The 12,715-nt window shown below is 42.8% G+C and overlaps 1 protein-coding gene across 1 annotated transcript in view; it reads left to right on the top strand.

Moving 5' to 3' along the window:
- The first annotated feature begins 7,271 nt into the window (after positions 1-7,271).
- Positions 7,272-12,715, top strand: part of LOC144766689 (uncharacterized) — a 79,314-nt gene continuing 73,870 nt past the window's right edge. Inside the window, exon 1 of the mRNA XM_078650458.1 lies at positions 7,272-7,369. Within this exon, the coding sequence (XP_078506584.1) occupies positions 7,351-7,369 (19 nt within the window). The 5' untranslated portion in view covers positions 7,272-7,350. The remainder of the gene's footprint in view (positions 7,370-12,715) is intronic.

Below are 12,715 nucleotides of genomic sequence, written 5' to 3'. Positions count from 1 at the left end.
ACTCTACTCATGTTCTGAAAGACCCTAGAGTCTGTATCCATTTTGCCTAACTCTGACATAACGGCTTTTTCAAAAGCTAAAACTTCCACTGGGAGCTGGTTATCCTGTGGTGTAAAGGAAGATTTTGGTTTCAAACCCGTGTCGGATGTCTCGACTCTGGGTGCTTGATTGTGGAAGAAAGCCTTTAGCTTGATGGTCCTAATAAAATCCTGGACCTCTTTGTGTAAGAGAAAAATGTCTGGCTTGTTCGTGGGTACATAGCCTAGGCCTTTGTTCAATACTTTTTCCTGTATTTCAGTTAGTGGCCACGGGGATATGTTTATAACTAATTTCTGTTTTTTTCCTTTTTTTAGGGTTCCTGGACCTTCACTTTTGTTCCTTGTTACCCTTCTGTGTATTTACACAGTATGAGACTAGAAAACATGTATTACCCTGTTTTACTTGATTTTTCTGTTTACAGGTGTCTTTAATCGCCAATTGGGCGCAACGGACCTTACATTAAACATAGATAGGTACATTTTCACCTTATCTTATTTTTGTAGAGCACACTTTAAAATCTACACACATGTGAGTAAGGTGGGGATAAGTAGTGCATATCCTCGTCCTGAAGAAGGAGTTCTTTAAACTCCGAAACATGTCGACGCACTAACATGGTTGGGTTACCCTAATCAGTAGACCACAACCACTCTAGCACTCTTTTAACAATACCAGCCGGAGACTTAATAAAAAAATTTCGGTACTCACGTGCCAGGTATTTTTTAATTTTTCACTCTCACCTCACCACTCACATTTTATACTCACACACACCAAACACATAGTTCACAAGAAAAGTGCTCCTGCGTAGTCGTGAAGTCGTAGCACGCCGCATCCCGTAGAGGTTTGCGAAGACCCCGATGATGAAGCATGACACCAAGGGGCCTGTTGGTGTGTGAGGGGTATTTTAACAACACTGGTTGCTCCCCACCATTGTGGTAACAACCGCCTTCCACCTAGTGGATTCCATTTTGTTTATAATAATCCTTCCATGCGCTCATCATCTTCCATCATGGCAAAGGTCACTAGCACAAGAGCCGTGCAGGTTGTGCAATACCAAACGAGGCAACATACTACACCTAATCTGCTTATGTAAGGACCTGCACCAAGCACGGAAACAGCTTCTCAAAGACCCTTCAGATAGAAAGGCATTCGCACCAGGAGGCAAGCTTTGCTAGCCTGCTTAACCCCAGAAAATACACAACTAAACTGTAGAGTGGTCAAATTCCTTATGCTGGCTGAACATAAAATGCCCAAAACAGCAAAAACTGAACCAGGCCTGGGCAGCACACTGCTAACAGGAACATGTCCTTAACCAGACCATAATAAGAACCTACAGCCAGAAGTACAGGGATAACCCTCTTAACAAGTGGAGAAAACCTGACCAATACAAACACGATGACCTGCAACAGAAATCCATGGCTGATCCAAAGGAACACGCATCTGCAAACCATAGCATCCAATCATTTAAGGACACATATTATGTCTACAATTAACTCTGATTTTATATTTGTAGAGATTTATCCAACACTGGGTTTTAATTTAGTTTAAATCTGACACACACACACACTGTTGAAATTGTAAATATATTTTTGTATTTTATGTAGCAATATTGCAATGGTTTTAGGTAACTATACAGGAAAAAAAGAAACAGAAACTGAAACCCTTGGGTGCTGAGGGTCCGTGGGGGCCAAAAACCCATCGTACTACCTCCAGTAAGCCCGCCAAAGCAGTACTGCAGAGAGCCTAACTGTAATGCTGGGGCCTGTACCCTGGGGTCACCTCTACCCCCTTCCCTAACTTCACAACTTCCTCTGTTTCTCTTCTTGCCCTGAAAGAAACAAAGGTTACAGGGATGCTATAGTTTAGAAATAGAATTATAAAAACCTTAGAAAACTACTGAAAAAAACAAAGGTTACAGGGACGTTATTGTTAGGCTCATAAATCACTCATGCAAAACCAGTGAAATTCATCAGGTATAGTTACCTGAGCTAACTATAACTTATGCCCCCACAATGCACTGCTTATGATCTCACATGTTACATCCCTCATGACATGGTCAGGTACATCACTGATGACATCTCAAATGACACTGATGACATCATCCTGTGACTGATTTATAAATGTGTTTTGAGACTTAAAGTTATATACCATGTGACATCATAAGTAAAATTACTCTTCTTTCTGTACTAGTAACTAGTCATACTACTTCTAACATATCTAATCTGAGTGGTTGTGTGACTATTTGTATTTGTATTAGTGTGTGAGTGGATGTCTTAGTGGCTGTATGGGTGTGTGTGCTGAAGCATTTCAATTACTTAAGACAATAGTCAGCCCAAAACTGTAACAGAGACCTGCAATAACGCTGAACATCCTGTGATTGTGAGCAAATCACTCAATCTCCCCGTGCCTAACAAAAATGAATGTGTTCTCATGTAATGCAACTGGTGCTATGTAAAGCGCTCTGATACCCGATTCGGGTCAAGTTCGCGCTATATAAAGCTCTGTAAAATAAAAAATAAATAAAAATAAATATAAAAAGAGCAAATAATTAGCACTGTGAAAAGCTATATGTGATACTGCTCATGTATGCATGGGGCACTCATCAAGTTAAAGGTGTTGCTCTTTTCATTACAGCGGTAACTTGCCACACTGCCACTGATGACTATGTGTCCCCTCCTAGAACTGGATCATATTCTTCTTAATCGAGGATTACTTTCTTTCTTCAGTCATGAGTGTTGTGACTCTGATCCTTCTATATAGAGAAGTCATGGGCCCACCCAAAGTGGTCAATTGTGAATGCAACAACAGTGGGAGCATGCAGGTGTCTGCAAAGGGCAGAGTGAGCTCTCAGAAATTGACATCTTAGGCTTGGTGAATAGCTACCGACTGCACTCTGCAATTGAACACCTTTTCTGCTTTGCAACTGCGAGAGTGATCAAAAAAGCATTTGTGTATAACCTCATCTTAAGCCACAGTGAGGGGCAAATGGCCTATTGCCACCCCTTTCTATCTCAACGGCAAATGCAAATCTCTCATTCACTGTTTAGGTCTCGGCTAGACAGCGCATGTGCTGTCTGTTCGAGACATGTTGTTTACAATCAGTAGACTTACAGCCCTCCCATAGCTTACCATTTGTTTGCTTCCACGTCGCTCTTGTATCCTTCGTTCCTGTGTGTGATGTTATGCATGCATTGTGCCTCTTCTTGTGTTTGGCCCTCCCCTGGAGCATGGACTTAGGACTTGTGTCCAACCACGTTTGTGGAGCTACTTTATTTGTGTTTAAGCACTCCATATGAGTGCTTGTGTTTTCAGTTGCTATTTCCCCTCCCACCCGCACCCCCGTTCGTGCTCCTTCTTTTACCTTCCTACCTGCCCCCATCCTTGGTACTCTTTTTCCCTCTCAAGCCCGGTTGCATTCACTTTAATGCAGAGAGGATGTGGTATATTGGAAAGAGTTGCCGACTTTGGAGCTGGGGAACCAGGTTCGAGTTTCCTCATTTTCTCTATATCCTGTGATTCTGGGCAAATCACTCCCTGTGTCTACGAAAAAAGAGTGTGTCCTTGTGTAATGTAACTGGTGCTCATATAAAGCGCTCCAATATCTTCGAGTTGAGTTGGTTTCATATTAAAAAAAGCTATAAATCCCCAGTTCAAATCCTGTGGAATTCATAAAGCTGCTCATCCTTTCAAAGTCAACCGTACGAACTGATCCAGCGCCCCTATAGAAAAACTGTCTCACCAACGCTACCCATCACCATAATACTCACCATTAATCATAAATCACTCACAAGGCCCATTAACAAACGAGACAAATTTTGGGCGACTGAATCATGTGACCTAATTAATCAGAACCTATTCACAAACTATTTACACATTTATATACAACTGCAGTTTATTATTTCTTACCAGGGTTTTATGCATATATCATATTAATTAAGTCACTTAGGCAAATGGATCTGCTGATGGTAACTAGACCATGAATAAACAAGACCAGCTTGTCATTTCAAAAATCTAATTTATTAACTTTATTATTCAGGAAAGAGCATTTTATTAGGAATCTTAATTTTATTAGCAAAAATGCAAGCAGCTTTATTAAGGAGTAAACATATTAGACCAACACTTCAAGGCAAATTAAACAGCATGAATTAATAGAAAATAACAGTTTCCATTCCCTAAAATCTATTTCCTGTTTAAATCTCACTTTACCTAAAAAGAAAATGTAATTTAAGCCTGTTATCCTTACGTGCGCCAAAAGTCCATCAGCACGACACGCCCTTCAGAAATCGGAAAGCGAGAGGACACCCTCCTGCCCATGGGGGCAATTTTTATACCTTTTCTGCCTAGCTAATCTTACTAAAAGTATATTTTTTCTCTGCCATCCAGTGTACTCATTGGCTGATCGATGTCAGCACATATGGTGTCACCACTTTTCTCCAAGCCTAGATCGGGCTTTCTTAGAGTCCATTGTCTCTCATTCTCAAGTCACGCAGCTTCCTCAATAAGAAACATTTTACAAGTCACAGGCCGTGACTTCCTTAGCTTGTCAAACTTTGCCTCTTCCTGTCCTTGGGTCAGTCTCACCAAGAGCACGTAAAACAATTTTCATTCGAGCTTGCAAATATTTTTAACATGGTAAAAGTTTCCATGCAGGACTCTTGCTCTCTCTGGACAGGACTGGGCAACACCATTTTTCACTGCATTCTTTAGGCCTCACTTGAAAACTATTATTTAAACAAACACAAGACATCAATTAATTAGAGAATTGAGACCCATTCTGTTACCCACCCCCTTTGCTAATTATTAACCCGTTAATTTATGTTACCTAGCTTAAGCACAAGCCACAGAATTCTCCACAAACTTATACCACACAAAAGACGTAAAGACATAACATAAGCACACAAATAAGCACATGCCATTAATTAAACAGCCGCATTTAATACTGACAAAGACAATAGACAAGGTTAGTTTATTATTTTCAACGCACTTGCAAATGCAACAAAGAGCACATAAGTTAGTCCCTCGTGTCATGTATATGCATTTTAATCTAGGTTGGTTAATATTAATTCACCACAAATCAGTTAATACGGTTATTTATTATGGAAGTTTAACTTTGCGAGCCAGAACAAAATATTATTCTGAATCTCGCTCCATCAGAACACTGCATCTTTCTGAGGTTGGTAAAATAAGTACCACATCTGCGCTTAAAAAGGATGGATGTAGCCCGCCTTTGTTACTAATGGTCATCATAAAGAGTGCATTGTGGGATAGGGGACGTGAATAGTCGGGCCAGTGACATTTTAGACCAGTTTTTCAAATTGTATCAATTTGCATTTTGACTAACCAGTAGCAAGTTCCTTTTCTGTTCCACCAGTAGCGGTCGGTGGTGGGAGTGCTGGCAGGGGAGGGGCAGGGTGGTGGGTAGTAAACTACGGAATACGGTCAAATACAGGTAATTAAACATAAATAAATACAACGAATTTCGTTGCACGCACTGCATCGAATTTGGCAATGTAGTGCACGCAACAAATTTTGTTTTATTCATTTATATGTTTACTTACCTGTATTTGGCCATATTCCATAGTTAACTACACCCACCCTGCCCCTCCCCCGCCACCGCCGGGCAGCACTCCCACGACCGCCCGCTACTCTCAAAGGAGACAGTGCAGCAGATGGCTCTCCCTAAATAAACAACTGAAACAGAGACCATTGCAAATCTAAATTCCACTACTGGGCCATTTGTGCATTGATGCTGACAAAAGATTCTGTTTCCTGATGTTTGGCCTTTGTCCTGGAAACAGCAAAAGACACACCATGTGTGGAAAGGGACTGCAGCTGACCAACTACCGCTTGGCTTCTGCATCCACTTGTGGCAACTACAACAACAAAGGAATGTGGGACCTCGACTGCGGTTTGAATCATGAAATACAGCAATACTCAGGGTTCAGTGGGTCCCTCAGGCCTCAGTGGCCCAGTACCACTGCAAATTCTGCTGTGCCAATGGAAACTACGCCCCTGTGTGGTACCTCCGATTTTTGCTGGAATCTTGGTTATGAATTGGATGAAAGATGTCTAGTGGAACAGAAAAGGAACTTGCCGCCGGTTAATCAAAATGCAAATTGATACAGTTTGAAAAACCCTAAAAAATGAATGTCTCTGCAATGTAGTTGGTGCTCATGTAAAGTGCTCCAATACCTCCAGGAGACGCCCCCGCTTATAAAACTGGAGAAAAAAACCTGTTACATTACACCAGGATACATTTATTTTTAGGTCTCGGCTAGACAGTGCATGCTCTGTCTCTTCACCCCAGTGCTGAGTTCATTGTCCTGCTTCTACTGCCACACAGAAAAAGCGCGATGACGTGGCCAGTGACTCCGGGCCCGATTCACAGAACTAATCTGAGACAAAATCCTACTTTTGGTTAAACTTACCACTTTTGGTTAAAACTTACTACTTTTGGTATTAACTGAAGGCATTTAATAGTAGTAAACTAACTTTACTATTACTAAATGCCTTCTGTGAATACCAAAAGTAGTAAGTTTAACCAAAAGTAGTAAGTGCATTCTGTGAATACCAAAAGTAGTAAGTTTAACCAAAAGTAGTAAGTGCATTCTGTGAATACTAAAGGTAGTAAGTTTAGGATTTAGTCTCAGATTAGTTCTGCGAATCGGGCCCGCCCTGATTTACAGCCAATCTGAACAGAAGGTGTACTGCTAGACAACATGGCTAAAAGACATTCACATTGACAATGCCAATAGCGCTTGCAATGCTGAGACCTAATGGTTTTGCTAATGCTTGTTTCATTCGTAGTTGATTTCACACCGGATTATGGAACGACAAAAGCTTTGTACATCCAGTGATTCACTTGGTACCAAATGAATGTATTCCAACGTGACTTATATGCAGCTCTACATGCTATATGTACCTCGGTAAACAATAGAAACAAATAGTTCATAAATAGGGCATTTCCTATGAAGTGTGCACATTTCTGGGTCATGATGAACTGTCTCTGACAGCCCCAAACGATTGCAAATCGAATTAAATGTCTGTGTCTTCCTTCAGTGAACGGTAAGATTGCATAAACTATGACAGCCCCTATATTTATTTAATTGAGTGAGTGACACTCAAAATGTGCTTGATTGAATCCCCTAGATTTTAACATTTCACAATTTAATTCTCTGACAATTTTGAGCACTGTTAATGTTGGTGAGCATTTAGCGAATAAAGGGAGGTTTCATTTCCTGTCTGAAACAAAGAAACATTTCACTTTCATCTCTGTCAGAAAAATTAAACGACCAAGTTAGCGTGCAGACGAACATGGAGACACTCTTCTTCGGTGAGTAGTGATGACAATGATTAGTTTTTTATATAGTGAGCTTCATACCGCACTTTTGCCGCTTCTAAGCGCTGTGAATACATATACTACTAATCTCCGAGTTATGGTATTGAAATTGATGACCGCGACTTTGTGTGTTTTTTTATGATGTCATTATGTAGCATGCGTTCTCTCATTAGTAGGACATCGCAGCGCTATGGCAATACATTCAGAGCTCTGGTAATAGCACTCATCCTAGTCTAATCCATGGACAGTAGTTGGGGCTCACCAAATGTAGCCTTTGATAACCTTCTCCTCATTCACGCAACCCCTGGCATCCTCAAGCAATCGTTTTTTTTGCCAGTCAATAAAAATTTCCCTCTGGAGCTAGGAAAATGTGAACATTTTTTAAATTGTGACAGGTTTGGCAAGAGACATCTTGATCTGTCTCCCAGAGCTGACACAACAGCTATCCATACAGCATTCTGAATATCGACGTTATAGAATATTGAAAGGTGAAATTGGATAGATTTTTTATAGATTACTCCAAATATACGTAATTCGGTGTTTGATCTATCTATCTATCTATCTATCTATCTATCTATCTATCTATCTATCTATCTATCTATCTATCTATCTATCTATCTATCTATCTATCTATCTATCTATCTATCTATCTATCTATCTATCTATCTATCTATCTATCTATCTATCTATCTATCTATCTATCTATCTATCTATCTATCCATCTATCTATCTGTCTGTCTATCTGTCTGTCTGTCTGTCTGTCTGTCTGTCTGTCTGTCTGTCTGTCTGTCTGTCTGTCTGTTCTGTCCTGTCTGTCTGTCTGTCTGTCTGTCTGTCCATCCATAAATATATATATATTACCTTTTTTTTAACTTGGCTATAGTTTTGGCGTTGTTTGACCAAATCTTCATGAAATATTCCCAAAAAAGGGGGACATCGTTCACATTGAATGCGGTAGAACGCATTCTGTTAGAAAGCATTCGTTACAACGACCGCATTGTTACATCGCAAACCATTACAATGCAAATTGTTACAACGACTTGCTGTAGGGGCAGAAGGTGTTGGATTTAAAATTCAACACCTTCCCTACTGTTGCACAGACTGGAGTTGGAATAGTAATTTATACTATTCCAACATCCAGCACCCCCTACACCAAGTCGTTGTAACGACTTGCATTGTAATGGTATGCGATGCAACAACGAGGTCGTTGTAACAACCCCGTTGTAATGGAATGCGTTGTATAGCATTTGATGTAACATCACATATTCCCCAAAAAGTGCCACGGTAGGTTCTGTGGGTCATGGAAAGTGTGGGGTGATCTGTGCAGTGGGGGCCGAGAAATTTGGCGTGAACTAAGGGTGCATTTGTAATGTTATTTCCATATATCCACTGCTACAGCCGGAAACGCTGAACAGACTTAAGCCAAATTTGGCAGGAAGGTAGATGTTGGTTCAAGGAAGTGCCCTTTGCTTACTTTGTGTAAACCCGTTCAGTAGTTGTTGAGAAATGTAAGTTGAAAATTATAGTGATATCTCTGGCCGGGAAGCCTTCGCGAACAATGACGAGCTCGTGCAGGGATATGCACTGCTCTGATTGGCTGCTAACACTTCCTGGTTGAAGTGTTTGCAGCAATCTTGGGACTCGGCTTCACCGAGTCCCCCCAAAATACGTGAAAATAAAGAAAAGGGGGCAGAGTAGAAATACCCTGGCCCCCAAGCCATGGTCTTGGAGTCCACGGGACCCTGCCACGGCATAAAAGCATTTAAAAAACAAAATTGCTGCGAAATCAAGATGTTCGCAATTTTGCAGCAAAATAAAAAAGCATTTTTTGGCTCCCGCACTCGCTTTTAAATAACTCCCAGGTGGGCCAGGTAGTAAATATAGGAGGGGGCACACTGGGCCTCACTCCTAGGGCTTATCAAATCCCCGGGGACCGTCACCTCCCCGGGGCACTTTTCATGATTAATGCGGGTGGGTCCAGTGGACCTGCCTGCAGCCCTAGGCACCGCCACTTCCCAGGGCTATTTCCAATTATGTTAGGGGGCCTCGCTGACCCCGCTGCTCCAGGGACCCCCCCTTCCCGGGGCTAATTAAAACAATATGGGAGGGCTTTGTGGACCTCCTTGCCCCACCCGGGACATTGCAGTGTGCTGTAGCATTGCGGGAGCCCTACTCCCACAATGCCATAGCAAACTGTGTGCTCCGCTTTGAGCAAGGGAGAGTATTTTGCTCTTGCTTGCTCAAAGTGGAGCACACTATGCTTTTGCACCCAGGGAGCGGCAGGTCAGCAGTGCAGTGGGTTTCCTGAGAGGTTTTTGGAGGCCAAGCCCCCTTTCTCCACCACTTTGCAAACACGACTCCGGTGCATTACTGGTTGGTGGATGAAGTCCACTTTACTCCTGAGAGGCCTTGGGGGCCAAGAAGTCCTCCTCCTACCTCCTGTAAGTCCTACACATTGGAATTCCTGAGAGCTGGTCATAGGCCCCTTCCCCTTTCTTTCCCACTCTTCAAACGCAACTATTACTTTAAAAACCATAGAAATTCACTGAAAAAAAACAAAGGTTACAGGGACGTTATAGTTAGGAATTAGCATTAAAAAACCTTAGAAATTCATTAAAAAAAACAAAGGTTACAAGGACGTTATAGTTCGGCTGACATTTCACTCGTACCAAACCAGAGACATTCAGCAGGTATAGTTAGCTGAAGCTGAAGCTGAGCTAACTATAACTTGAGCCCACGTAATGCACTGCTTATGGCCTCACATATTACATCACACATGACAAGGTCAGTGACATCACTGATGACAACACTGATGACATCTCAAATGACATCATTGATGACATCACTGATGACATCACCCACACAATCTCTGACATACCCACTCACACCCTAATATAACCTTTCATACACCCAATCCACCTTCCACACAAGCATTCTCAAAACCATTGACACACCCATACCTGTACTTTCACACCCACTCACTAATTCATAGGACTACACACACACATCCGCTCAGTCACCCATGCAGCCACACATACACCAACTCACTCCTTAATACAACCACTGATATATTCACTCATATAGTCACTCACACACTGTCAGTCACCCATAGAGCTACTCACGCACCTACTCACTCACCCATAAAGCCAATCACACAGTCACATACTCACCTATACAGATATACACACACACACTCACCTATACAGCCACTCATAGCCACCTCACTGACCAATACAGCCAATAATATATCCACTCATACACCCATACAACCACTCACTCACTGCCAGTCACCCATAGAGCTACTCACACACCTAGTCACTCAACCATAGAAACAAATACACAGCTACCTACTCACATATACAGTTATACACTCACTCACTCACTTCTTCATACAGATACTAACAAATATTTAATCACAGTGGAGTAGTGTGGCTCACTGGTTAGAGGCGGCAGGCCTGAGAGCAGAAGTCAGCCTGGGACCAGGGTTCAATTCCCGACGCGGCAGGGTCGTGGACCTTGGTCAGCGGACTCGATAATTCTCGCTTCGGTGCTTACTCTAATCAGGGGTTCCACTCGGCAACTCTGGGCATTAGCTTGCCTAATCTCCACAACGGCCCCACCAATTCCGGGGATGCCTGGCTCCACCTTGGGGACTCCCAGCAAGGGACCATCCCACAGGGAAAGCCAGGACGGGTTCCCCAGAGTTATACAGCGCCGGGACGCCCCGTTGCTGGGGCAGCTGTGCGCTTTACAAGTATACTACTTACTACTTACATATACAGCCACTGACACAAGCACATACTCACTCATACGGCCACTCTTGCAAACACTCAGTCACCCAAAAAGTAACTCATATACTCCCAACACTCACCTATACTGCCTTTCACCTATGCAGTTACTCACCCATATACAACCAAATACATCCATCCACTCACCGCCACAGCCATACGCACACTTAGTCACCCATGCAGCCCCTCACAGATGGGCTCACTAACCCATACAGCCACTGACTCATCCACTCACTCATCCATGCAGGTAATCACACACACCTTCACCCACAGACACTCATACAGGTACTCGGACTACCAATCAATCAACCATATAGCCACTCACATACCCACTCACCAACCCAAACAGCCAATTAGACACCAACTGACAGATCAATACAGAAATTCACATAACCTAGTCACTCACTCAAAGATTCACTGATACACCTAATCAATCACCTATACAGTAAGTCACACACCCACTGAATCATCCATACAGGCACTCATACACCCACTGATTCACCAATACACCTTGGTATATATATATATATATATATATATTTAACATATTCACACTAGAAGGGACGGGGGCGTTTAGAAGGTCCAGCATACATGCCCCAAAGCAAAGAGGTCAGACAAGAGGTATGCAGTTCCTATGGAGAAGGGCCGGGAGGCAAGAGGGTGAAGGGCAAGGAGGCCAAGAGCGTGTCAGGAGGCTCCAGGTAAGCGAATGAAGGAGGGGAGGGGATAGCTCCTATAAGGAGCAAAGGCCCTCACACTCCTCGAGAGGTGTCATGCTGCATCATAGGGCAGCTCCTCATTGGGCTGGCCCTGCAATTCCCCAACAAGCCCTGTAGGGGGTCTCTTTGCCGTAGATCCTTTGTGTTGTTTGCCAACAGGCCCTAGAAGGTGGGGTGTTGGAGCGAATGTGTGATAAGTAGATTGGGAGTGAGAGTGTGTCTAAAAATAGTTATGAGTGTCCAAAAAACCTTTATTCACTGGATACTGATGCTATGATTAAAACCGACTACGTTAGTCGTGGCTGGCAAGGAGAATTAAACCTGCTGCAGCTCAAAGTAAAAGGTGAAGTGTGAAAAGTGGTCAATTGGTCGATATGTTCCATGCCTGAGTTCTCCAAAAGCATGAGAGGCATTTCATCAGGACCGGGGGGGGGGACCTCATCTACTCTGAAATAGGGGGAATGGTCAAGTAAGTGTACTAAGAGGTACTGTGCCTGCAATCAGGATTTATTATGAAATTCAGGATGCAAGTGGGAGGTGGGTATAAGAAAACCTTCTACCTTCTGGAAATACCTGGAGGGGGAAAGAAAGGGGTACAAAACACGGGTAAGTAATCACAGCATAACGTAATGTAATGGAGGGACCTGTGACCCAGCACATGAAAATGAGGGGAGAGCAATCGCTGCAATATAAACATCAAGTTATCGGTGACATGATGTCAAAGGTGCCATACCAAACCTGTGGTAAAGATAAGAAACATGCAGACATAAATTACGGCGATCATGCGCAGCCTAAGTCGGGTACATCGCACCCCAACTCCGGAACATCATCAA

Source organism: Lissotriton helveticus, chromosome 7 (genome assembly GCF_964261635.1).
Source record: "Lissotriton helveticus chromosome 7, aLisHel1.1, whole genome shotgun sequence".
Lineage (NCBI taxonomy): Eukaryota > Metazoa > Chordata > Amphibia > Caudata > Salamandridae > Lissotriton > Lissotriton helveticus.
Note: the sequence above shows the minus strand (reverse complement) of the source record. Positions and strands in the feature narration are given on the sequence as shown.